At 38.6% G+C, this 25,502-nt stretch overlaps 1 protein-coding gene across 1 annotated transcript in view; it reads left to right on the top strand.

The window, feature by feature from the left end:
- Positions 1-25,502, top strand: part of ARL15 (ARF like GTPase 15) — a 398,974-nt gene that overhangs the window by 136,548 nt on the left and 236,924 nt on the right. Inside the window, exons 2-3 of the mRNA XM_081826124.1 lie at positions 3,769-3,913; positions 19,019-19,078. Of these exons, the coding sequence (XP_081682250.1) occupies positions 3,769-3,913; positions 19,019-19,078 (205 nt within the window). The remainder of the gene's footprint in view (positions 1-3,768; positions 3,914-19,018; positions 19,079-25,502) is intronic.

The following is a 25,502-nucleotide window of genomic DNA, read 5'->3' as shown; positions in this document are numbered from 1 at the left end:
AATCATGGGGAAACTGAAGCATGGATAGGTTTATGGAGCCTGAGCAGAGTCACACAATGCCTTAGTGTCTGGCCTGGGAATGAAGCCTGAGTTTGCCGCTTGCTGTCAGGACTGCCGCCGGCATTGTGTTTAGCATTGTACAGCAGTGAAAGGGGCTTACTCCTAACAATGCGAGAGCTGCTTTAGGAGGCAGACACAATGAACTTTGGTACAGTATAGTCTAGAGGCCAAAATGAGTAATTTTAAGTAAATTGACTATGAGATCCAAAGCTTCATTAAGTTTTAAAATGAAAAACAAGTGAAGACTGTACAGTTTTTAGGAACTGACTCAAAAAACATGAACATTCTTCTCCCGTTTGAAATAGCATATTTTTAAAAGCCTTATTTTGTTGGCTCAAAATCTGACACTGTTCCTGCCAAGCATAGGATTTATTTATTTCAAATAAATATTCAGAGGTTCTGTGATTTATTTCAAAGATTCTGTCTTGTAATGATTGTCAATCTAACCTTTATGCCTTTTGTGTTCCAAAATACCTGATTTCCATAGACTGTGTTTTGGGGCGGCTGGGGGAAGGCTTTTGTTTTATTCAGATTAAGTTTGGGTTCTTCCAGAACAGTTGAAAATACAGAGCCTGGAATTCAGGAACGAGACTGGGGGGAGAGGAGAAATGTCATGTTAGGTGTCTTAAATATCACTGTGGAGAATCTAGAGAGAGGAGATGAAACATACATGTGGATAAGAGTGTCATTACTAAATTGCTTTTCATGTCCTAAGTGTCTTGGTGACCTGGAGAAAATTAACAGGTGATCTAGATATTAATGAGTTTGGCTGCAAACGTTTTTACATTCTGGATTTTAAAAAGAGCATGAAGGTGAAATTTTGGAACTTCAAAGTATGTTGAGTAATACTGGTATATGAATAACTTAAACAGGGCAATATAGCAATCACCTACAATTTTATTTTGTATTTAAGATTTGATTGTTTGGACCAGGATAGTTGGGTCAGGCTCCCTCCAGGAGATAGTCTGAGGGAATTCTGGGAGAGGAGCTGAACAAGAAAGGGACAGTCGGGAGCCGGAATAGGATCTCTCCCTTCTTTCCCCAGTGAAGATCAAAGTAGCCCAATGAGAGAAACCACAGTGTGATTAGTGGTGTTGCCTGACGTAGTTGAACATGGCAGAACTCTCCCAAGTGAATAGCTGCTAGTCAGTGGTCCTCTTTGAGGGAACACATGTGTATATGCATGTATGTGCAAATGCAATACATCTGCTTCTTCGAAAAACTCACCATGAGTCCAAGAGACTTGGGGATAAAGTTTGCAAGAAGTCACACTATCAACCAACCTTCATGCAAATCCAGGATGTGATGTGTTGGCATCTAGGGTGCTCTTTATAGTTGCGGTCATTAATCTTGTAAGAGAAGGCATAATGGAACTCAAATAATGCCAAAGAACAGCAACTAATATGAGGGAGTAGGAGGGGTTGCTATATGCACGCAGACTGAAATAATTAGGGCTCCTCAGGTTTGAAAAGACGGAGCAGAAATAGGATTAGAGTTTAATAAATTTGTGAAGAGTATGGATTAGATGATCATAGAATTGTTTACCAGAAGTAGGCAGAACCTCTTAAAAGCCAAGAAGTGAACTGAGGACAACTTGCCTGTTATACCGGGCAAGTAGACCCTGTACAGCAAAATCACTCTTGAAAACTGGACTGACTTTTGGCATTGAAGGGAACTGAAAGGGTAAAGGGTTGCTCTTACTTTGATACTATTTTCTTGAAATGTGAGGGTTCCGGGAAAGAATAGATGAAGCTTCCTTGTAGTTTTTACATTTTTTTTTTCCTTAGGTGAAATGTCAAGTGTTGTGGGTTCTTCATTCAACATTTATTCATTGAAGGTAGATTCTGTGCTGTGTCTTCCGCTAAGCCCTGGGGACACTGGGATGAAGTTGGAAAGAGGTGGTTTAGTGGTAAATAGGAAACTGTAATGGTCGGTGTGGTGACTTGACAAACGTGCCGTAAGAGCTTGAGCCAAATTGCTAACATTCTCCAAGGATCAGATCAGGTGCCCCTCGAGAAGGCATGCTGAAGCTAAGACCTGAAAGCTGACAAGTTCACTGAGCCAAGAGCTAGGGGAAGAGGGAATGGCATCTGGGAGTGCCTGGAGGTGCGAGAGGGTCAGTGTGGCTCGGGGGGCAGAGTAGAGGGAGGAGTGAGTGGAGAGGGATGGGAGAAGAGGCTAGGTGGAAGTGAGGGGGTTGGTGGAGCAGATTATGGAAAACCTTGTAGATCATAAGGGTTTGGACCCTAGAACAGTGGGAGGTCACTGAAGGTGGTTAAACAGATAAGATGAGATTTTGTCTTTATAAACAATCATGGTGGCTGTCATGGAGAACAGAGAGGGTGAGAGTCAATATACTGGGACCAGTGGGAGAATGTTGGTGTTGTCCAGGTGATGGTGGCTTGGCCTAGAGAGAAGTAGACAAGTTCTAGAGCTATTTCAGAGGAGGTATGGACTTATTGAGTGACTAGGTAGGAGAAACATGGGAGAAAACCAGTCAAGCTTGACTTATGAGAGCCAATTAGGCCTCAGATTTTATCTGAATGAGAATTAGCACAGACTTTTTATAGGACTCTTCTCTCATGATCTCCAGATGATCTAGCAGTCAGTAGGTCTCTCTCCCTCTCCCTCTTTTTCTCTCCTGAGTTACTGGGGACCTAAATATTTAAGGCTCTACAAGTCGGCACATAATTGGCCCCTAATAAATGAATGTCAAATAAGTAGAAAGATCATAAACTACCTAATTTCCAGTCTCTCAAATCTCCCTGCCTTTAACTGTTGCAGAGCAAACAGGTTCTTGCCATGCCCAAACTGTAAACAGTTCATAGTATCCTGAGGTCATTTGACCTGAAACAGAATTTGGCCCAGGTCAAGATGGCAGTGATATGTACAGGGACTCTGTTGAATGATTTGTAAAAGCTTTTTATTCTCAAATAATACCAGAGTTGGAAGACTAACAGAAGGAATTTTCATCGGTCATTAACATTTTACCACGTTGGCCTTATAGTCCTCACCATATAGAGCTGATGATGGAAACAGATTTAGAAATTTTCTTAACCTATTAATTATGGACATCAAGACCCTTCATCTCTAAATACTTGATTAGTACATGTTTTCTCAGAACAAGGATTTTCCTTTTATAAAGCACAGTACAGTGATTAAATTCAGGAAAACATGACCTCATACAACACTGCTGTCTATTATGTGGTCACAAGTCAGCCCTCACCTGTTGTCCACATCTCACTTTGCCATTTTCCTCCACCTGTTCCATGGGTCCAATTCAGAAGGCTGTTTCTAGTCTTCTCAAACCTAGAACAGTTCCTCAGCATTTGACTTTTAAGACATTGAGATTTTAGAGAATGGGCCCGCCATCTCATGGAATGCTCCTCAGAGTGGTTTTGTCTGAAATTGTCTCATGCTTGGATTCAGGCTGTGCATTTTTGGCAGGAAAGCTGAGCGAGGATGTCATGCTCCTCACAGGGTGCCTGTCGCAGCAGGAGGGGAGCCGTGAGGTCCACATAGGTCTCGTTCCTAGGGACGTTAACTTTGATCACTTAAGGTGATGTCTTCTGGGTTTCTCCACCTTGAAGTTACCTCTCCTCCTTATAATGAATAAGTTATTTACTTCATACTTAGTCATTATAAATGTTACTGAGCTTTGTGTCCTGTCTTATTTAAAAGAGCCCCATTTTCCCCCTTTCTTGGCAGTGTTTTAGAGCACTCTGCTGCAAGGGACCACCGCCCGCACGACCTGAATATGACCTGGTTTGCATAGGCCTCACAGGCTCTGGCAAGACCAGTCTGTTGTCAAAGCTCTGCAGCGAAAGCCCTGAGAACATCGTGTCGACCACAGGTGGGTACTGTGCCAGGGTTCTACCCCTTTCTCTTTTTCACCCCTCAAATATTCTGGTTTCTTATGCTATTTGTGGGACCTCTCTCTTCTCTTTATGGTTAAATGCTTCAGTCAGTTTATTTTTGGGTGTTCTGTTTTTCAAAATAGAGTAGGGGGTTAGATGCATTAAATTTCTGTACCCTGTATCTCTCTAGTTGGATATTTCAATGCCACTGGACAAGTCAAGCTCAGGAGAATATTAGTACAAACTAACACTGAAACCGGGAATTTTAGTACTGTAACAAAATAGCTTCATCTCAGGCTCACTGAGTGCTAGTCTCCCTTGAGGAATCACTCTGGCCTACTTGTGTTGGTCATACACTCCCTAAATGGTTCAGCTGATGGTCTGAATCTTCTTTCCTCAGAGCTCCTGTCTGGAGGAGAGTCAGTGCAGGAACCACTGATCGGGTTATGTTGTTTCTAGACGTGGCTAAGAAGTCAGTCTAGGCAGTGGTTCTCAATCAGGAGAGACTTTGGGTTGTCACAGGTAGGGGAAGAGTCTACTGGCTTCTGTTGAGTGGATGCCCGGGATCCCACAATGAGCAAAACAGGCCCTCACCACAAGGAAGAGGGAGTGAGAGCTCACTTAGTGGCTGATTGGGTTTGAATGGTGAGCAAGAACGAAGCCAAAGATGACTCAAGGCCTGGTTTAGGTGATAGGAGGGTAATGGAATCATTAACTAGGATTTCCTATCAAGTAGGAAAAATACTGATGACCAAGAAGAGCCTTACCTCAGTTAGGGTCAGGATTTACCATCAGATAAGTTGGGTTCTTAGAGCTTTTCAGATTTTAGAAATGTAGATGAGAAACTGTGGACTTGTAAAGCAATAGAGACAGCACCATTAAAGGATGAAGAAAAGAGGTCTGCCCGGTGGCTCAGTCAGTTAAGTGGCCAACTCTTGATTGCGGCTCAAGTCATGATCTCAGGGTCCTGGGAATAGGCTTTGCACTCAGCGGGGAGTCCGCTTGGGGTTCTCTCTCTCCCTCTGTCCCTCCACCCCCACCCTCTGTCAAGTAAGTACATCTTAAAAAAAAATAAAGAAAGAATGAAGAAAAGAGTAAGGTGCTTATGGTAATTGGTGAGACGACAGAGGGTGAGCAGAGCTCAAGACTGGCCTTTCATGTGAAGCCATTCCTGTTTTCCCTTTCTCCAAGACAGAACTGAGCTCTCCCTTCTCCCCCACTGTACATTGTCCATATTTCTGTTATTTAGTGCCTACAACACTGCTGGCTACATTTATGTCCCCCAGCCTGGGGTGTAAAATCCTAAGGGCAAAGATAGCACATTTTATTTGGCTGTATATACCCAGAACCTAGCATAGGCTTTGGACATAGCTCCAGATGTTTTTTGAGTGAATAGGAGGCAATAGTAACTTGAATTTTGTTTTTGCATAAAGTATCAAAACTCTGTGCGCCTTATAATGGCCTTACATGGCAGGTAAGATTTTTTTTTCCCCTCCAGATTCTGTCTTTAAATCATCTGAGGCTTAAAGTTGTGGTGATGTGGCTATTGTTACACAGCTAGTGATCGAGGTAGGGGTGCCAGTTCAAGTCTTCAAATGAAGTTTAGCTGTGCCTAAGGCTTAGGATTTGTGATGAGAGTAGTATTTGCTGATTGTTGGTAAAATTGTGGATATCTTTGGAGAAATGGGTTATGAAATTATACAAACCTTATTAACTTAGTAATTCTTTCCAAGCAAAATACCATTCCCTAAAATGTGTAAAAGTAATACAAAATATAGTCTTCTTCACTTAACCGGAGGTATAAATCAGAAGCACTCTTGCTAGAAAAGCAGTTTTGAATTGTAATGTAAAAGATTATCTGTAAATAATACTATAATTATTTGTAAATTATAAGTTTTATATCATTATTAAATTTTGAACATGTTCCTTTTACTGGAACCAATAGTTACATTGTGTGCTAGTTGATTTTTCTGATACATTAGATGTTAAGTTGCCTAACATTTTGGATATCAAGCTTCTATAAGTTGTCATTATCCTGAACCAGGCACAATGACTTTTTGAGGCCTTTTTGGAGGTCTCTGGCAGCAAGAAGTTTACACCCAGGTTAGGAAGATAAGTTTTCTAATGACAAACATTTGATACTTGTTGCATGCCAGGTGCTAAGACAGCGTGATAAGTGCTGTACTTGATGATGAAAACGAGAAAGTTAAAAGGGGTCATTTCTAATGTGAGGAGTCAAAGAAGGCATAGAGGATGTTACATTTGAGAAGGGCCTCGTGATGATGAGTACCTGAACAGAGAGGAATGGAGTGAAGAGAGGAAGGATAGGAAGCATTCAGAGAACAGAGATCTTACTGGGTTGAGGCCAAGGACACAGAGGTTAGGGTGTGTGGTGACCTGACAGTGAAGGAGCTTCTAAGACGTGTACCATGGAGAGTGGGTCCAGTAGGGACTGTAATTGTGGGGATGGAGAGTTAGAGGCAGATATGATTGATGCCGTCAGAGTGACAGTCATATTGTGTAATACAGAGGAAAGGAAGAGATAAGAATGAAGTGTGCCTTAAGTTTCTAGCCTAGTGATTGAGTGAATTGTAAAAAGTATGGAGAACATGACAGGCAATTTTAAGATAAATGATGAATTTGGCTTTGAACATGCTACTTTTGAGGTATTGGTGGTACTTTCAACAATGATCCAAATACCACAAGACAAGCTGACTAGAGAAAGTTTGGATCTGGATTTGACAGACAACTGAATTGTGGGTTTGGAGATTGTCGAGGGATGATGGGTGGTAGAAGGAAGAAGGGTGCTAAGCACCAACTATGTTTCATTCCTTCTTCCCATATTTGTTGAATACCCATTACATGACTGCCACTGATTTAGGCACTGAGTATGCATTAATAGACAAATGTTGGAGCTTACATTCTAGCATCTGCATTAGACAGGAATTCTAAGCCAGGCTGTTCTGTTTGGTACCATATAGTCAGATATGAATAAGAAGTCAAAATAATTGGCTTAAATAATCATCAGTCTTAAGTCTGAGGAATGGCTTTTGGGTGTGGTGACATTATGGCCATTAGTGAACGGTTTCAGCGCAGAGTATTAGAGTCAAAACCTGAGCGATGAGGGAGTGGTGAGCAAGCAGAGGAAATTACAGCGTATAGACTGTCCTTTTCACCCTTGGCCCCTTAGCTAAGACCGCACATAGACTACTCTTTCAAGAAGGCAGACAGCAATAGAGGAAGCAGTGTCCAGGAAATCTGTTTTTATAAAAGGATAAGTGCTGTGTGGGCATGCTAGTGGTGGGCAGAGGTATTAGGGTGGTGGGCAGAGGGAAGGAAAGATGAAGATGCTCAACAGAGGCAGTGATAGCAAGAATGAGTGAGGATTTCTGATTCTGTCAAGAAGGAATAATTGGAACGGGTTTACCCTCTCACTTGAAATAACTGGGGGGAGGGGTTGGGGGACAGACAAAATATGAAACTGATTTCAAGAACATGAATATGAAGCAACAAAACATAGTCATCCCTGAGAGATGAGAAACAAATGGGCTGAGCCCTGCATTTGCCCCATCTTACTGTCTTGAGAGAGCTCCTCGGCCATGGCACGCTTCCAGGGGGAACTGAGGTGGAGTTCAGTAGACTCCCTACACTGAGATGGAGCAAGAGTTGGAGAGACCAAGGCAGCTGGGGTTCATGGGACACAGTAACGGAGAGGAAAGAGTTGTACAGGGAGAGAACAGAGGGTCTCCCTTGAGTATCCAGGATACTCAGTGCTTAGCCTTGTTCATACAAGGCTAAAAGTTAGGGCTGTTCCCACTAGCCAGATTGGAAAAGTCATAATTCACAAGGTACTGGGCAGAGTACTCAGGAGGGTCTTGCCTTAGGACTCAGCCCAAAGCTGAGCACTGCTCTAGACTCACCTAGGAAATCATATTAACAAAACCAAAAGCTCAGTTTCCTACTAACTTTAATGCATCCTAGAAAAAAGTTGCAGGAGATTTACAGAAAACAGAATTACCCAGCACTTATGGCAAAATTCACAATGTTGGACATTTAAAATATTACCAGCCATGAAAAAGGCAGGAAAACATGATTTATAATGAGAAGAAAAATCAATTGAATCTGACTCAAAACTGACACAAAGGAATTAGCAAAGAAAGACTTAAACCTGTTACTATAACTGAATTCTGTCTGTTCATACAGTTAAGTAGAGACATGGAAGATTTTTAAAAGACCCACATAAAATTTCTGGTGGTAAATACTACAATATCTGAGGTGAAAATATGCACCAGATAGGATTCACAGCAGATTACACATTGCAGAAGTGAAGAGTAATAACCTTGAAGGCCATTAGTATTAGAGACTGTCTATAGTGTTGAGGGAGGGAGAAGAAAATGGAAAGTGCAAAGAGCAGCATGAACTGTGGGACAATTTCAAGTCCCCAAACATGGGTCGTTGGAGTCTGTGAAGGTAAAGGATGGAGAAAGAGATAGAAAAAAATATTTGAAGAAATAAGGTCTAAAATGTATTTAAACTTAAAACTATCAACAACAAATCCAAGAAGCCCATTAAACCTCAAGAAAGAGATAAGAACAAGCTACAATGAAGACATATAATAAAGTTTCTCAAAACCAGTGATAAAGTGTGATGATTAATTTTATGTTGTCAACCTGGCTGGGCCAAGGTGCTCAGGTATTTGGTCAAATATTATCCTGGATGTTTGTGTTTTGGATGAGAATATTTAAATGAGTGGACTTTAAGTGAAGCAGACAGCCCTCTATAATGTGAGTGGGTCTCCTCCAATCAGTTGACGGCCTGAATAGAACAAAAGATGACCACCATTCCACCCTCCAGCAAGGAGGAAATGTGTGTCAGGTGGCCTTTGGACTTTTTTCCTGCTTCTCCAGCCTACCAGGCCTACCCTGCAGATTTTAGACTTTGCCAGCCTCCATAATTGAGTCAACTCCTTAAAATAAATCTATGTATACATATACCTCCTATTGGTCTGTTTCTCTAGAGAACTTTGGATAAAACAAAGAAAATCTTAGAAGGAAGTAATGGATGTTACAAAGGAACCATGATAAGAGTGACATCAGATTCCAGTGTTTCTCACTGGAAACAACGCAAACAAGAAGACCGTGGGGCAACATCATTAAAATACCAAAGGGAAAAAAATTTATCAACCTATACCCAGCAAAAATACCTTGGAAAAAGACAAAGACTTTTTCATTATACCTTTTTATTACAATTTTGTAATACTTTTTCCAGCATTAAAGGAAGTGTTAAGTCCTTCAGGCAGAAGAAAAATAATTCCAGATGGAAGTCTGGATTTACACAAAGAAGTGGAAAGTACAGAAATGGTGACTACAGGGGTAATTATATAAGATTTAGTTCTTATTTAAATCTCTTTATAAGATAATTGTTTAAAAAATGTGGGGTTTATAACATACGTAAAGCAAAATGCAGGAGAATAATGGCATAAAAGTCATAGTGTAAAAAGAAGTATACCACTGTAAGGTTCTTGTATGTAGAGTGGTTATAACACTTGAAGATAGATGAACTATGATAAGAGATGTACTATTATAACCACTAAAATAACAGAGTGTTAGCCAATAAGGCAACAAATGAGATAAGATGGAATTATCAAAAATTATCCAAAAAAGGCAGAAAGAAAAGGAACAAGAATAGATGGAATAAATAGAAAACAAGTACTAGGGTGATACACTCAAACCTAATCATCAATAAGCAAATTAAATGTAAATTGTCTAGACTTAATTAAGGGACTGAGATTGAGATAAGATTAAATAAATAAAAAATAGGACCCAACTCTATGCTGACTTGAGACAAATCTTAAAGACACAAATAGGTTGGAAAAAGATGTATCATGCTAACAGGAGTCAAAAGAAAGTTGGAGTGGCTATGTTATCAGAAGAGGTAGATTTTAGAGCAAAGAATAACGCTGGGAATAAAGAAGTTCATTTTATAATGAGATCATTTAATCAAGAGAACATAGGAGTACTAAACATTTATATAACTGTTAACAGCTTTAAAATACACAAAGTAAAAACTGACGGAATTTAAAGGGAAATAGACAAACCCACATGTCAGAATTTAATACTCTCTCAATTATTGACAGAACATGTAAGAAGAAAATCAGCCAAGATAGAGTAGACTTGAAAAGTGCTATCAGCCAACTTGACTTGATTAACATTTATAGAACACTCTGACAGTGGAAGACGTTATTCTCAAGTGCATGTGGAAAATTAATTAAATTAGACCATATTCGAGGATATACAACAAGTCTCAGTAAATTTAAAGGGATTCAAGTCATAAATATGTTCTCAAATCACAGTGGAATTGAATTAGAAATCAATATAACAAGAAGATTTCTAAGGAAATCCCCAAATATTTGGATACCAAATTACTTCTAAATAACCCATGGATCAAAGAAGAACCCAAAGGGAAATTATAAAGCATTTTGCACCAAATGAACATATAACACATCAGAATTTGTGGGATGCCTCCAAAGCAGGGCTGTAGAGGAAACTTAACAGCACTAAACATCTATGTTAGAAGAGAAGAGCCTCAAATCAGTGACCTCAGTTACTACCTTAATGAACTAAAAGAAGAACGTATTAAAAACAAAGTAAGCAGAAGAAAAGAAATACTAAAGACCAAAGTAAAGTGGAACTCAAGCAAAAGGAAAGAGAAAATCATTGAAACCAAAGCCTGGTTCTTTGAGAAGATGAATGAAATTTGCAACTCTACCCATATAGATCAGGAAAAAATATTCAGACACTAATATCAGGAATGAAGAGGAGTTACATAAATGTAGGTTTTATAAATATTAAAAAGAATAGTATAAACAACTTTATACCAATAAATTTGACAACTTAAATGGAAAAATTCCTTGAAAGACAAACCATCAAAGGTCATTTAAGAAGAAATAGAAAACTCAGATCTGTATTTAATGGAAATGAAGTCTTAGTTAAAAAAGAAAACTTGAACTCTTGTCAGCTGCACTGGTAAATTCTATCAAATTTTAATGAAAAAATAATGCCAATGCTACATAATACCATCTAGAAAATTGAAGAGATGGAAAACTTCCCAACTTGTGTAAGACTAGTAAGTTTAATGCCAGAACCGAAGACATTACAAGAAAACTACATAGCAGTATCTCTCATGAATACAGATGCAAAAAAGCATAAATACAAATTTAGCAAATCTAATATATCACAAAGTGACATTTATCCTAGGAATGCAGGGTTGATTTCACACTCAAAAAAATCAATAAAATTTAATTCATAATATCAAATTAAAAAAATGTGATTCAGATACAAACAAAAAAAACCTCAGTTTCTGATAAAACTACAGAATAGGAACAAAAAGGAATTTTCACAACTGTTAAAGGGCATCTGTGAAAACCCTACAGCTACTGTCATTCTTAATGATGAAAGAATTCTTTCCTCCTCAGATCAAGAATAAGAAGACACGGATGTCTGTTCTCAACACTTCGATTCAGCATTGTAGCAGAGATTCTAACAGGGCATTAGGCAAGAAAAAGAAAAGGAAAGGAATAAGTAAAACTATCTTTATTTGCAAATGACACAATCATCTATGTAGAAAATTCGATGGAATCTACAACTTTTTATCAGTGAATTAGAGACAGCAGATGTGAATTAGAGCCGGTAATCTTAGAGATATGAAAATTTGGAGGATATCTTGATCATTAATTTGGAGAATGTTGTCCATAAGAATAGAAGCAGGAAGAGTGTGGTGGATAAACGTTAGCCAAGTATTGAATTCATTCAGATAGATTACCAGACTCCCTGAAAATTGATAAATGGAAATGCAGAGGTCTGTGTATAAGCAGATGCCACAACTTCAGGTGGGAAATTATTAAGAGGTGACTGGGCTGAAGTGGTCCAAAAGCATTATAAGGAACGCACACTTGTCTTGGGTGGCACTATTAGGGAAAGGAAAAGTTCTGTTGGCTAGCATAAGGAGGATGGAAAAGTGCAAGAAAATGTTGGAGCCTAGAGAAGACTTTTCTTAATTCTTAACAAAGCTGAGGTTCCGTATGACTCAGTGAAAGGGCTCCATCATGATGAAGGAAGGGCTGGCTTGGGAATGAGAGGCCTGAAGAAGGATATAGGAGGGAAGGGAGAGATGCTTACTGGTTGAGTCTTGTGTGTTCACTGTAGCTAATGAAGGTAGGTAAGAGGTTGGAGAAACTAATTAGCGATGACAGGAAGGGGGAAAGAAAGGCAGTAGAAAAGAGCCAAGCAGGCTGATTTTAAGTTATCAGTGGACCTACAAAAACCAGTCCCCACTGGAGTTCCAGATAAGCGTGGCTGGTGTGTTCAAACCTACTTCCAGCTATTTTTATATTCTTTTCTCACTTTTCATTCAAAAGCCATTTAATTTTAAAAACAAATGTAAATTATCTTCAACAGAAGACTATTTCTCCAATCTATAATCTTTTCAATGGAGGTACTAGAATTTAATTAATAAAGCCCCTTGCTATAGGATGTTTAAAGTTTTAGTTATACAAGTGTTGCCAGAATCACTTTGTGTGTATTGTTTCTTTGAAATTATGTGCTTAAGTTCTCAGTGGCATAATTACTAGGTGAAAAGATGTGAATATTTTGGTAACCTTTGATTTATATGAATAATTGTTTTCCAAGAAAAGGGACAACACCAATCACAATGCCACCACGAATGCATGCTACCACAACCTTACCAAGCATTGGGTCTTATCATAAAGAAAAAACATCCATCCAATTTTAGCAGGACAAGAATGTCTGCCCTTTCTTCAGAAGCAAAGGGAGTCCAAACTTTATTGGATGGTTAACATCAGCAATCTTTTACCTTTGTCATAATTTTTAGAAGATACTTAAATTGTCAAAACTTAAAGGGCCAAGAAACCCTCCAGAGAGTGATTGGAAAGCTTGCACCTTGGTCAAGAAACAAAAGTGATCTCTGGAAAGCTTGCACCTTGGTCGAGAAACAAAAGTGATCTCTGTCCCGAGTGAATTCCTTGACTGAAGATGTATGAGGAATTTGTATAAAAGGGTTGTTAACCTGTAGATTACACAGAGACTCTGAACTAGAGGAATGGAGTTTAAAGGCTTGGGATAATATAGTGATGTAACCTGGAGAAAGCTGAGCACCTGGAATTGAAAAAGGTTGAAGATCTCCTCTATGGATACTTATTACTACACTTGGAAAAAAGTCGGGTGGTATGCCATTCACTTAAAATAGAAAAAGGTCGTGATAATTTGAAAGAAATGTAGAAAACGCCCATGAAAAATTGAATGAGGTGTTTTTAGAAATTTAAGTTATTTGCTGCATATGTGTTAAGTCAACAAGAGAAACAAGTTAGAAAGTCCAATTTTGTTATCTGCTAAAGGATTGTTTAATAAATGCTGGTGGATTAAATTTGTTTTTAGGATACTGAAATCATATTTAGAAGAATCTCACTAGACTGGAAGAATTGTCCAAATGTCACAAAATTACCATGGCATAAATCATGCCCTGGGTCTAAGTCAAGGCCACCAGATCTGTGGAATGCCTTTGCCTTCAGCAGTCCTTAAAGTGATCCAGGGATTTCAGAAGTACACACAAAGTATCCATGTGCAAGTGTGCAGACTTATGTGTTAGGGGGGTGGGGAGGTAGTTGGTCTGTAGATCCAAATAAGATACTCATGTGTTCCACAAATGAGTAAAAATAGACTAGCCTCACTCCCCAAACTAATTTTGTTATAATTCCAGGAAGGCTTTCCCTGCATAAAAAATGTCACATCCATCTCCCTCGTATCACAGGTTTTGCTGAATTTAAGGACTAAAAGACAAAAATTGAAAGTCTATGCAAACAATTATTTCCCCAAAGAGTTGCTAAGTCATATATTTATTAAAATTTGTGGGGTTAAATCTTAGGGGAGGTTTCAGTCTTACTAATGTAGCTTAGAGAGGCCAGGAAAAAATGACTGCGTAACTTAGGCTTCAGCCATTGACTTGTTTGATTGGTGTTGTCCCTTTTTGGGGAGACCTGCCCACGAGGCCTTCAGCCAAATACTAGAGGCCAGTGATGATTGACTCCGTTGTTACTGTCATTTCCTCTTTCTTGTTTAATATAAATAATGGAAACGTAATGCTAGAAGAAACCTCAAGGAGCTTATCTAGTCTACTCATTTTGCAGATGAGGGATTCAAGGTCAAGAAAAAATGTGGCTGGTGAGTCTCAGAGCTGTGGCTAGGGCTTCTAGGACATCAGTACACTGACTACCTGTGGAGAGCATCAGAGGATGCCTATTTTGTGGACAAGGAAGAGTGATCAAGCCTAGTGTCATGGTCGAGTTGGATATTTCTCTCCCCTACTAAGTTCCTGGTTTTGTTAATGCCAATGAAAAAGTACTTTCTGAACTCAGGCTATTTTTATTCCATTAATAAGGCATTGTAGTGTGCCTCCTGAGAACACTTTACTTTGGTTCTTCGTATTAAATTATTTATAAAGAGGCAGAATAGTGGGTTTATTAGGTGTGTGTGTGTGTTTTGACAATCAGTTTCACCAGTATTTAGTTCAAAATTGGACAGAATCCTGTGAATCGATCAGGTTGTTGGTGTCCAGAGGAGGTATAGAGCTTTGGTGACAAGGCCTGGGGTGAAGTTTTGAAGATGGTACCCAGTAGTAGTATTTCTGGCTCACTTTCCTCCTCGATAGTAGTTCTGTGATGTTAGGATTGTTGTGACAGTTAAATCAGGAAGTAAATAAAAACCCTTAGCGTAGGTCTTTAAAGAAATACTGCAATCATATTATGTGCCTCTCACTGGCATACAGGGTATACTGCACAACCTTTCTCTGGTAGGGATTATTGCCGCCTAACTGGCGGACAGACCTAAAACAGAGAAACTGATACGTAATTATCACTGAAAATTACATAGACGTACTGAGTCTTGGAAGAACATGGATCCCCCAAAATCACCCTATTTGAGGAACGCCATGGAAAGCTTGCCTGATGAAGTGGAGTTAAAACTGCACCTGAAGGATGAAGACTTTGCCAGAGGGGCAAAGGGCACCGATGGAGCAGAATGTGCAGAGGCCTCGAGTTGGAAAGGACATAGCTTGTTTTAAGAACTGAAGATGAAAATGAGGGGGAAGTTATACAAAATAAGCCCGGGAAAGGAAAAAAGAACCAGACCAGGTCGAGCCTTGTTGGATGTTTTGAACTATACCCTGAGTAGGGAGAAGCTACCCGTAGGTTTTAGCCAGGGGAGTGATGTGAACAGATGTGAATTGCAAGATGGTCACTCCTACTGATGTGTGGAGTTGATTGAGCAGGCCAACGCTAGATGCAAAGTGTTGAGTTAGGAGGCTCTTGAAGTTGTCCAGATCGTGGTGGTGGCTTGGTCAGAGTTATGGAGAGAAGTGGACCTATTTGAGAACTATTTTGTAGATGGAATTGACAGGCTTTGTTGACTGGAATTAAGAGAGGGAAAGGAAGTGCTATGGAAGATGCTAGATGTTTAGTCTATAAAAGTCCTCAAATGTTTTCATTCTGTAGGTTTCATTTTTACCACTGCTTTCATGATATATCAGACCTTGAGACCGCATGTGATCTTGACTGGGAGAAATTTAAAGCCTCTAGTAGTCAGCTGTTGACTGTTAGTATTCTGAAATTTTAGCTTTATTTACTCAACACTTTATAGCACTGAGTGCCATCTGTTCTCATTTACACATGAGGAAACTGAGGCACAGAGGGGTTAAGTTACTTGTTCAGTTGATAACGGTAGAGCCAGAATTGGAACCCAGCTATTCTTTCTTTGGACCCCATGCTATCCTGGTGGTTTTTATTCCTCAAAGCAACCTTTGAGAAAGGTATTTTGATGGTTTGACCATTATATCCCACTAAATATTAATATTTCTCCCTCCTTCCTTTGACCTCATCTAACCCAATGTAAAGGAATAAATAAGAGTTGATCTGATAGTCACCCTTCTTGGTTGCCCTTCTGGTGAACTGAAAGTGTAGCTTTAAATTTTAATTCTTTTTAATCCTTGCAAACATTTAGAATGACTAAAAATTTTTAAAAAATTGTTTCTCTTCCATGTGTAGTACATTTTTCTTATTTCCTAGACTGATTATGTAGACTTTGTCCTCTGAACATTCATTACCACAGCTATACTGTAAAAATGTGAAGACAGCAAAATGGAAGACTGTATATACCTTTGCAGTATAAATCTAGCCACACATGTTCTATTTGGAGAGAAAACGTGTGTATTCTGCAGAAACATTTATATGCCTATAAATAGCATTTGCTTAGCGTGAACATTTGAGGACATTTTTGCAGTCAATTTATTATATCTGTGAGGGTTAAAGAGGGTAACAATGGTATAATCTGCCTGTTGGATTATAAATTTCAAAAGTCGTATTTTGCATATGGGTGCAGCAATTTCTGGAAGGTTTTTCCTTTCCTTGGGCACCTGCATATTGTCAGCTTTTAAGAATCACAGCAAATTAAATATCGCTGATGTACTCCATAACTGTGTCTTTGTCAAAGTTGGGGCCTTTCTCATTTCTCTGGAAAATCCATACTGGAGTTGTCCTGAACATAACCACTAATAGACTGTTGAGCATTTGCATAGAGCTTTTTATTTTCAGGATTTCACAATCATTGCACTTTAATCCATATGACACCCCTGTGAGGTAGGTAGGTACATTCAAACATCCACGTCTCCTGCAGGCAAATTTCGGTGCCAGCAGGAATATTGTGATTGGCACTGACTCTCCTTAATTTCCCAGAGGCCAGACACCTGGAGAGGCTTTTTCTGCAGGCTCAGGTACATGCCAGTGCTTCAGCCACATGGGGCTGCCTCCTCATTCCTTCTGCTATTTTACTAAGATTCAGTGACTGCATGCACCATTAACCGTAACGCTGTGGTGACTGTGTCGTCAGTCTGCATAAAACCCACACAGGAGGGGTATGTTTTGGAAGATTCCTAGAGGGCCCAATGAACATTCACATTCTATACCACAAATTTCAACTGTCCACACTTCTGTCACTCTAATAACGGTACTTTTCATTCAGTGGTAATATCTGTAGCTCCAACTAAGTATTTAGATTAATAAATAAGCCCCCAGGATTTCTCTTAAGAGTCTGTAATGTATTCAGGCAGGCAAGAGCCATGCATAGCTAATGGTGAAATCATCAATACAGAGCCAATTGATAGAGAATGCTAGCAATCATGTATTGTATGCTTATTTGTATCAGGCACTGTGATAAACATAATACATACGTTATATATTTTTATAACAACTACATGAGGTAGATTCTATCAGATTCTTCATTCCCAGTGAAAGCCAAGGCTAGTAGGTTGCCCACAGTCACAGAGCTGATTTGAACCTAATTCTGACTCCAAAGTCCTTTTTTAACCATTAGGTAATATTCACTGCCTGAAGTGGAAGATACTATATAGAATTTTAAAGTGCTAGGACAACATACAGCAAAAGAGTGGTAGTAATAGGGCAGAATATAAAAAGATACATACTGACTTCTGTTTTTATACAGTAAAGCAGAACCATGTAAAAGAATTGTTCTTTATCCACAACATACAGTGTATCTTTTTACCTTTCTGGGCACCTATCATTATTTCATAATTTGCTTCAACTAAAAGTATTTCTATATCTGATAGTGTTAAGTCATCATCCGTTTTCTAAGAAATTATCTTAAAATTTGCACATACTAATGTGTAAAACCTTAGATTACTTAGGTGGTTGGAAATGACTGAATAAATTAACTTTTAAAAATTAGTAGGGCTTTGGGGCACGTGGGTGGCTCAGTCGTTAGGCATCTGCCTTCAGTTCAGGTCATGGTCCCGGAGTTCTGGGATCAAGCTCCACATTGAGCTCCCTGTTTGGCGGGGAGCCTGCTTCTCCCTCTCCCACTCCCCCTGCTTGTGTTCCCTTTCTCTCTGTGTGTCCCTCTGTCAAACAAGTAAATAAAATCTTAAAAAAAATTAGTAGGGCTTTTAATTGAAAAAGTCCTTGTATAGGGGCGCATGGGTGGCTCAGTCGTTAAGCATCTGCCTTTGGCTTGGGTCATGATCCCAGGGTCCTGGGATCGAGCCCCACATCAGGCTCCCTGCTCTGAGGGAAGCCTGCTTCTCCCTCTCCCACTCCCCCTGCTTGTGTTCCCTCTCTCGCTGTGTCTCTCTCTGTCAAATAAATAAATAAAATCTTTTAAAAAAAGAAAAAAAAGTCCTTGTATATAGCAAAACATTCAAATGAAACAAAAAGAATCTTATATTTAATAAACAAGAATCTTATATTTAAGACCTCCATGTCCCCAGTTGTCCCAAGAATCCTCACTAGTTTGTTTCTTGTGGATTCTTTCAGAAATAGTGTATTTGTTGGTGTATGTGTGTAGGTATATAAGCGTGTATGTTGTAACTGCTAAGCTTTTATACTAAAACCTATGAACCAGATATGTTGAAGTAAATCATGACTTGAATGATAATAGTTAAGTTCTAAATATATAACAAAAAAAACTATACTCTGAATATATATTGTAATAGAAATCACTTACTGCATGTATTATAAAATGTACATAAATAGACAATTACAGGTGCACTTTTAAATATATGTATGATATTAACCATGCTCTTAAAACTATGACATAAACCTATGTAATTGTAATATAAGATGGTTGTAATTTAGTTACCTTACTCTCTAGAGTTGCTTAGTTATATGTGAGAGACAATTAACTTTAGGAATTAGATGCAAAGGTCCTCATAGATTAATATTTTCTTTGAAGTTTCTCTGTACTTCCAAATTTCTTTCTCACTACTGGTAAAATTTACAAGTTACATAACATTAAAGAATAGGGCAGTATTTTGAAAAAGTGTTAGATTTTGCTGTAATAATCAACTATGTTTTGAAAATTTGAAGAGGATAATGTGTTATCAATGTGTCTTGAATTGTTTCCTGCATAAATACAAAGCTATGAAAAGTAGCTCTTAATCAGCCTAAAAAAGGCTTTGAGCATTTTATGCATTTTTAAAAGAAAAGCCGCTAATTCCTTTTTTATGTTTTTGTTTAATTTTAGGTTTTAGTATAAAAGCAGTGCCATTCCAGAATGCCATCTTGAATGTAAAGGAACTTGGAGGTATAACATTTAAAATCCTTTCTGTGTCTGGCTTAAATTTGTGCTAATTCGGTATTAATGTTAAATGTAATTAAAAAATTGTTATTCTAGCAGGTGACTCATTTTTACCTTTTCCCTTGGTAATAGAGATACGTCTTTCTCTTTATATATGTTTTAAAGGTTGTTGAAGAGTTCTAAGTAATAAACTTTTTTTCTTTTAATTAGAGAACCATGCTAGTGGTTGTTTCATACACTACATATTCTTTGGTTTTATTTGTTCAAAACATTTATTCCTGATCAAAAAGTATGAAGAAAATTTTAACATAACAGAAAGATAAGCCATACATTATGCAGGGCAACGAACTATATTTTAGAGTAGTTTGTATTCATCCTCCAGGTTTTACCGTATTCGATCTTTTTAGAATGTATTTGTTCCGATAATAAATCTTTGCCAGCGGGTTCTTTGCTGGCCAGGCACATTTATTGGTTAGGCTGTACCCCAAACTATACATCACTCAGTCTTTCGTTACACCCTCTGTCTGGGATTTTTTGGTTGTGCTTTATGTCCGTCAGGGTCTTAACCCATGTAAATAGGTTAACAAAGAAATCAGTCAATTCAGTGAACCTACTAAATTCTCTAATAGCACAGGCAAATGGTAAGTGCTCTGAAGTTCAGGATCATATTGGTGAGTTTAATGACTTAGAAGAAAGTTCTCTTCCATCTCTTTAATCACTTTGTGATATTGACCTTCCCCCCCCCTCTTTTTTCCTAAGTTCATTCTAACTGACCTATTTTTAACTTGATGCAATTGAAACACAAACTTTATTCCATTTTAATAGTGTTTGATGCCACCTTATTTTTATCTCCCTAATGTATTAGCTCATTTTCTCAGGTGTTTTAAAGAGCTGTATCTAGGACAGGTTTACTTCTGCCAGTCTTTTTGTATAGCTCCCTTTGACTTTCATAGCATTAATATTTAAATCAACCGTGGCTGATAAATTCTGGTTTATCCTTTAAGGCATTTGATTTTGTCATATGACTACAAAAATTCTAAAGCATGAGTGTTTTTAGCATGGAATCATTCTTCTACATAAAAATTTTTAAAAGACTGCTCTTTTAGGTTGAATATTTTAATATTACTTTGTGGTTTCTAGTGACTCTGCTTCTCAGTGACCAGAGAATTATAGTCAGAGGATATATTGTAAAAGTCCATGGGAACAAAATATATGGTTTGAGAATTTTATTGGTTTTAAGTGTGGTTGATACTTCATTAAGGATTTTATTACTAGGCTAGACACAAAACTTTTATTGAACCCCCTCCAGGTGTAAGAAACTGTTGATTAATTGATAAAGGCGTTTATTATGGATGTTAGTTGGATGATACAGATAGTGAATGTGTCTGGACAATTGACGTGAACACTTTAGGGAATTTTTGTAGCCTGGACTCCGTGCCACTGTAACACTGAAATTCAATACGATAAAAGAAAAATTAGAGGACAGGGGTGTATAAGGTGGGAATCTGTCTGTTCCCAGGCAAGGTTTAATTTTGCTGAAAAACCTCTGCCCTAACAATTGCAGTAATGGACATTGCAGTAATGGACATTGCAATGAAGAGAAAACCATAGAGCTTGGTGCAACGTTTTAGTTCGTGTGATGGTTATTCTGTGATAGTTTGAGATATAGGTAAAAGGTAAAACTTCCAGGACAACAGGTCCAGGTACATGAGTTCCAGGCTAATGAGGATGTGTTTGGCATGCAGTATTCTACCCCCTCAATTTTAGTCGTTCTATTTTCAGTCAAGAGACTGTTTCAAGGAGAAAGTGATTTTTCTGAGTAGAATCTAATTGTGCCTTCACTAAGTTCTTTATTTAAAAATATTTTTTTGAGGGTTGTGTGAATCCAGGGAAAAATCTTGAAATCAAGGGAGAAATTCAAGAAGATAGATGGCAGAAATAGCAATACTGAGTGCCACAACGTCACTGACTTAGGGAATGCTAATAGCTCTGCTTACCGTAGGGGTAATTCAAGAGATTGGCATGACCCCTGCTCCTCCCTGCCAGGAGGAGTACCACTCTCAGATGGTTCTAAGGCTCTCCATCATCCCGCTTTCAGCCTTAAGTTAAGTTTCTCACTTGTTCAAAATAGGAAGAGGCATGACCTTGTGTTCCTTATCTAGTAAGAAATGGAATGAAATGAATTAACAGTGACCAGTGGAGTTAAATGGAAGTCACTTTTGGGAGATCTTAGTAAGAAACTTTGTTTATATATATAACTTATATATAACCTGTATGTATAGCATATACATATATAGTTCTATGTTCTCATCAGCTTTCTCTTAGGAGAGTGTTTCCTACATCTTTCACCTAAAAACTCTTAAAATTTTCACTCACATTTTTCTCGTGTGGTCTTTTCCTACCATTCATGCAATCATTCTAGCACAGTTGTATATCAAGCATGATTCTAGGAGTTGAGAATGAAAGATATTTAAAATACATCCCTGTCTTCAAGAAACTCATGATTTGATTATGGAGACATTCATGAAAACAAATATTTGAAAGGAATGAAATTTTTTTGAAAATGAAATTGTGTGTTGGGGGGGTAAGTTCAAGGTAAGAGGTGACACAAATATAGACATAATCAGCCCAGCCTGGTGGTATATGGACAACCTCCATTTTCACTGTTTTGAGAATGACTTGCTTTCCTCGAGTTAGCTCTCACACCCACCAGGCTGCACTGATGATGCCTATATTTATGTGAAATTGAAATTCTAAATGCTTTTTGTAATTTTTTGCTTATTCCCATTTCCCTCCAGTGAAGTTCTCATTTCACTTTTGCAGCTTCATGCCTAATGAGTAGGTGCTAGGACTGTCTCACGGATAATGAGACATAGGACAGCCAGGCACAGAGACTGAGGGACTTGATCAAGGTTATTTGGAGGAGGTGGATGTCCATCTGAAGCACTTAACCAGTTACTCTCTACATGGCACATTTTATCCCATGCCTGGAACAAGAGAAGTGCTTCCACGTGTTACCTGCTGCTGCTTCTATCATTGATTTTCTGACTCTCAAGTCCAACTCTTGTACGCCTCGGGTTCTGACTCTCAGTGCTAGAGTCCTGCTTCCCTTCCCATCTCTTCAAGACTGGCTTCTGAATCAGTCACAGTCTCAACCTTCCAGTCTATCTCGAGGCTTATACAAACACATCATTTTCATATTTTTATTCTTTTTATTTCATTTATTCAACAGATATTTATTAAGTACATATTGGTATGCCCAGGCTGAGTTCTAGAAAGTGGCAGTTACAGTGGCAAAAGAGGCACAGTCCTTGCATGGACGAGCTATTGGACACAAGGGAAGACTCTTGTGTACTTCTCTCCTTGAGTAAAGCCAAATATTGCTATTTACAGGCCTAGAACGAATTCCTGGGTTAATCCCCTCAGTACTTGAAGGGATTTTTAATACCATCCAGCACGGCTGTTCTGATCTCTACAAAGGACGTTCTGTAGTATTGCTCAGTGGATTTGTTTTTCTTGTAAATTCTTTCATTTGGGAGGTTTTTGTTGAAACTAATCTAAATCCTTTTTTAGTTTTAATTAATTACTCTGCTTGTCTTGTGCTCTTTATTATTCTGGATGTTGTGCAAGACACCTAGCAGGATCCTGAAAAGACAGAAAGATGAATCTTTCAGCAAATTTCCCTTCTTCCTATTAGAGGAAGCCCAGCCATTCTGTAGGATTCTAGGCGAGTCCATTTTCCTGTATCTCTGCTTCCTTTTCTGTAAAACGTAGTAATAATAGTTCCTGCATTATGTACAACCGTTTGTGAAGACTATATTAACGTAAGTCAGCTACTTAGAAATCGCCTGGCCCATAGCTAACAGTTTTGGAAGATTTATATTATAATACACCCTTCCCCTCCCTCACCCCCACCCCCTCAAAAAAACACCTTTCAATAAAGCTTTGTCCCCAAAGGCTCGAGAAATAACCCAAATCACACATTGATTGCTTTTCTCTTTGCGGTCATGCCTTGCTCCCTTGTGGACAAGATGATCTTCCTTTTTTTTTTTTAATTTCTATTTTTAATTCGTTACACCTGTTTAAACTGAAAAGTCACAGGGAAGGGACCTCCTCAGAGTCTTTGGGTTAGCAGCCTCACAGTTTTTGGCAGTACACACGTGTTAATATTAAATGTTTTTGTCCCATCTACCTTATCACTTTTCCCTTTGGTTTCAGTTTCCACCTGAAAAATCTCTTCTATCATGTCTCTTAATTGCTTTCATTCTGTTTGGCTTTATGTATTGTAACCACATTACTAAGGTGAATGAAGCATCTGGCATTTAGTTGAGTTGAAAGCACCAGTGCCGATTCAGTGATCTTACAGCTCTGGTAATTTTTCCTTTTAGAAATTTCCAGTTCTTAAATCTACAGATGCACTTGGAGATATTTTTCTCTTGATTTTGAAATTGCATTTGCACACTGATAGAGCCCAAAGAGGAAATTTTTCATTTCTTAACACATTTGGTTTGTTACCATGAATTGATGAGGATCCAGACATCATAATATTCCGTTTTCTTTCCCTGACTGAATTCTGGAATCACAATTGGTTTTGTCAAATGACTTGTTTTCTCCTTCTGATAGTCTAATGAGTTATGTCTGAGTCGTTTCCCCACCCAGTAAACTCTTTGGCAGTCTTGTCTTCCCCGTTGATACTCGGAAAGGCAAAAGCTAAAAAGCAGTAAGCTGTCTTTTACGCTTCAGTATTTGCTGCTAGTTGTCAATCAGAAAGAAAGTTCATGAAGATTTTTGTTTGCACTTTATTTTTTTCCTCTAAAGACAAGACAACTTTTTTCTTCAGAAGGTGGTGAGGGTTGTGTGGAAAAGTGCAAGTTGTGTTCACTTACCCATTTACTTCAGCCCATGCAATAGTGATTGAATGATTTTTAAGGATTGTCAGCTAAGCCATTTTTTTTTTTTTTTAAAGGTTGCTTCTTTCAGCAGCCAAGCTGTTATATGAAACAGATGTTGACTCTGTCCTGTTTCTTTGTTTGCCTGGAGGAATACACCACCTCCTCATAGTGAAAGGTGCTGTTTCTTTGTATCCTGCTAGTTATCTTCGGGTGCTGTTAATCTGTCCAGGTTATTTGCATTTCTTAATTTCTCCAGAAACAGTACAGGGCAAATTTCTTGACAGGCAACCCAGGGGGCACTGCTGCCTGCATCTTTTTAATTTCTGCTTTCTGTACCCAGGCCATTTGATGTCTTTCACCCAAATAAAGCTTTCTTCCTTCAGAATCTTGCATTAAAACTTAATTCAGAAGGAAGAATAGCTCTTTATTTCACTTGATGTGTTCTCCCAGTCCTATATATACTATGATTATTGCCTCCATATCCCCACTACCACCTCCTATTTAAAAAAAAAAAAAAATTCCAGCTAAATACCTATGAATTTAATGTCACTGCCTCTGAGAGTCATACTATCCAACAGACAGAGGAAGGAATCAAGACCATATAAACAAAATGGTTTTCTATTAGAAACAGTGTAGGTAGTCTGGAAAACATTTTTGCCACATTGCTTGAAGGGACACGTGTAGTTAAAAGATTGCTTGCTGGTGTAGGAGAGAACAACTTGCCATTCAAAAACTCTTCTCGACGTCTCCAAACATGGAATTCTCTGGAGGTGGCAAGAAACCATGATGCTGGTAAAGGAACATGACAGCACAGAGTGGGGGCCAGAGGAATTGTAAGGGGGGCCCCCTTACAGTCATGCTACCTGCTAAATTATAGTCAGCTACACACAAGTAAGTGTGCATATTCCATATCTGTTGTATAATTGTAAGGAAGAAATGAGGTTCAGCAAGTAGAGTGTGGCCTCAAGACGCTCTGTCCCTCTGTGCATTTGAACTTCTTGTTGTTTTCTTATCTGCAAAATGTAAGTTTTAATAAATCATCACTACTTATTTCTCAAGGGATTGGGCTGGAAAAGAAAACTTCAGTTGCCTAAAGCTCCCCAAGAGATGCTTTAAGATGCTTTAAGATAGTGGTATTTCCACTAATTCTGTTTTTATAGTTGTGGTTCCAGTGTGATATGTAATATTGAATGATCGAAACTTCTTGATAGAATATTGTTTCCTTATCTAGGAGAAGAACCAGACCTTTCTGGAATGGGAACAACCAGTTAACTCCTGGCTCTCTGAGCTGTGTACTTTCTCACTGAGGCTTAGCTCTACTAGGGGAAATGATATTGGTATAAAGCCAAGTCACTTGGATGGGAGTTGAAAGGCCACAGCTATCTGAATTGGTTGAACAGGATCCCAGGGTGGTGGTATTCAAGCGTTTTTTACACTTGCTAAGGGAAAACTGAGCCAAACAGTCACAGAGCCAAATAAATGAATCTGGGGACCCAAAAGTCTGTTACTGGCTGATGTAGACCTGACCTTAATTTTTG

This window comes from Leptonychotes weddellii, chromosome 7 (genome assembly GCF_054177405.1).
Source record: "Leptonychotes weddellii isolate Sample4059 chromosome 7, ASM5417740v2, whole genome shotgun sequence".
Taxonomy (NCBI): Eukaryota; Metazoa; Chordata; class Mammalia; order Carnivora; family Phocidae; genus Leptonychotes; species Leptonychotes weddellii.
The sequence above is the reverse complement of the archived record's forward strand: the minus strand, read 5'-3'. Positions and strand labels throughout refer to the sequence as shown.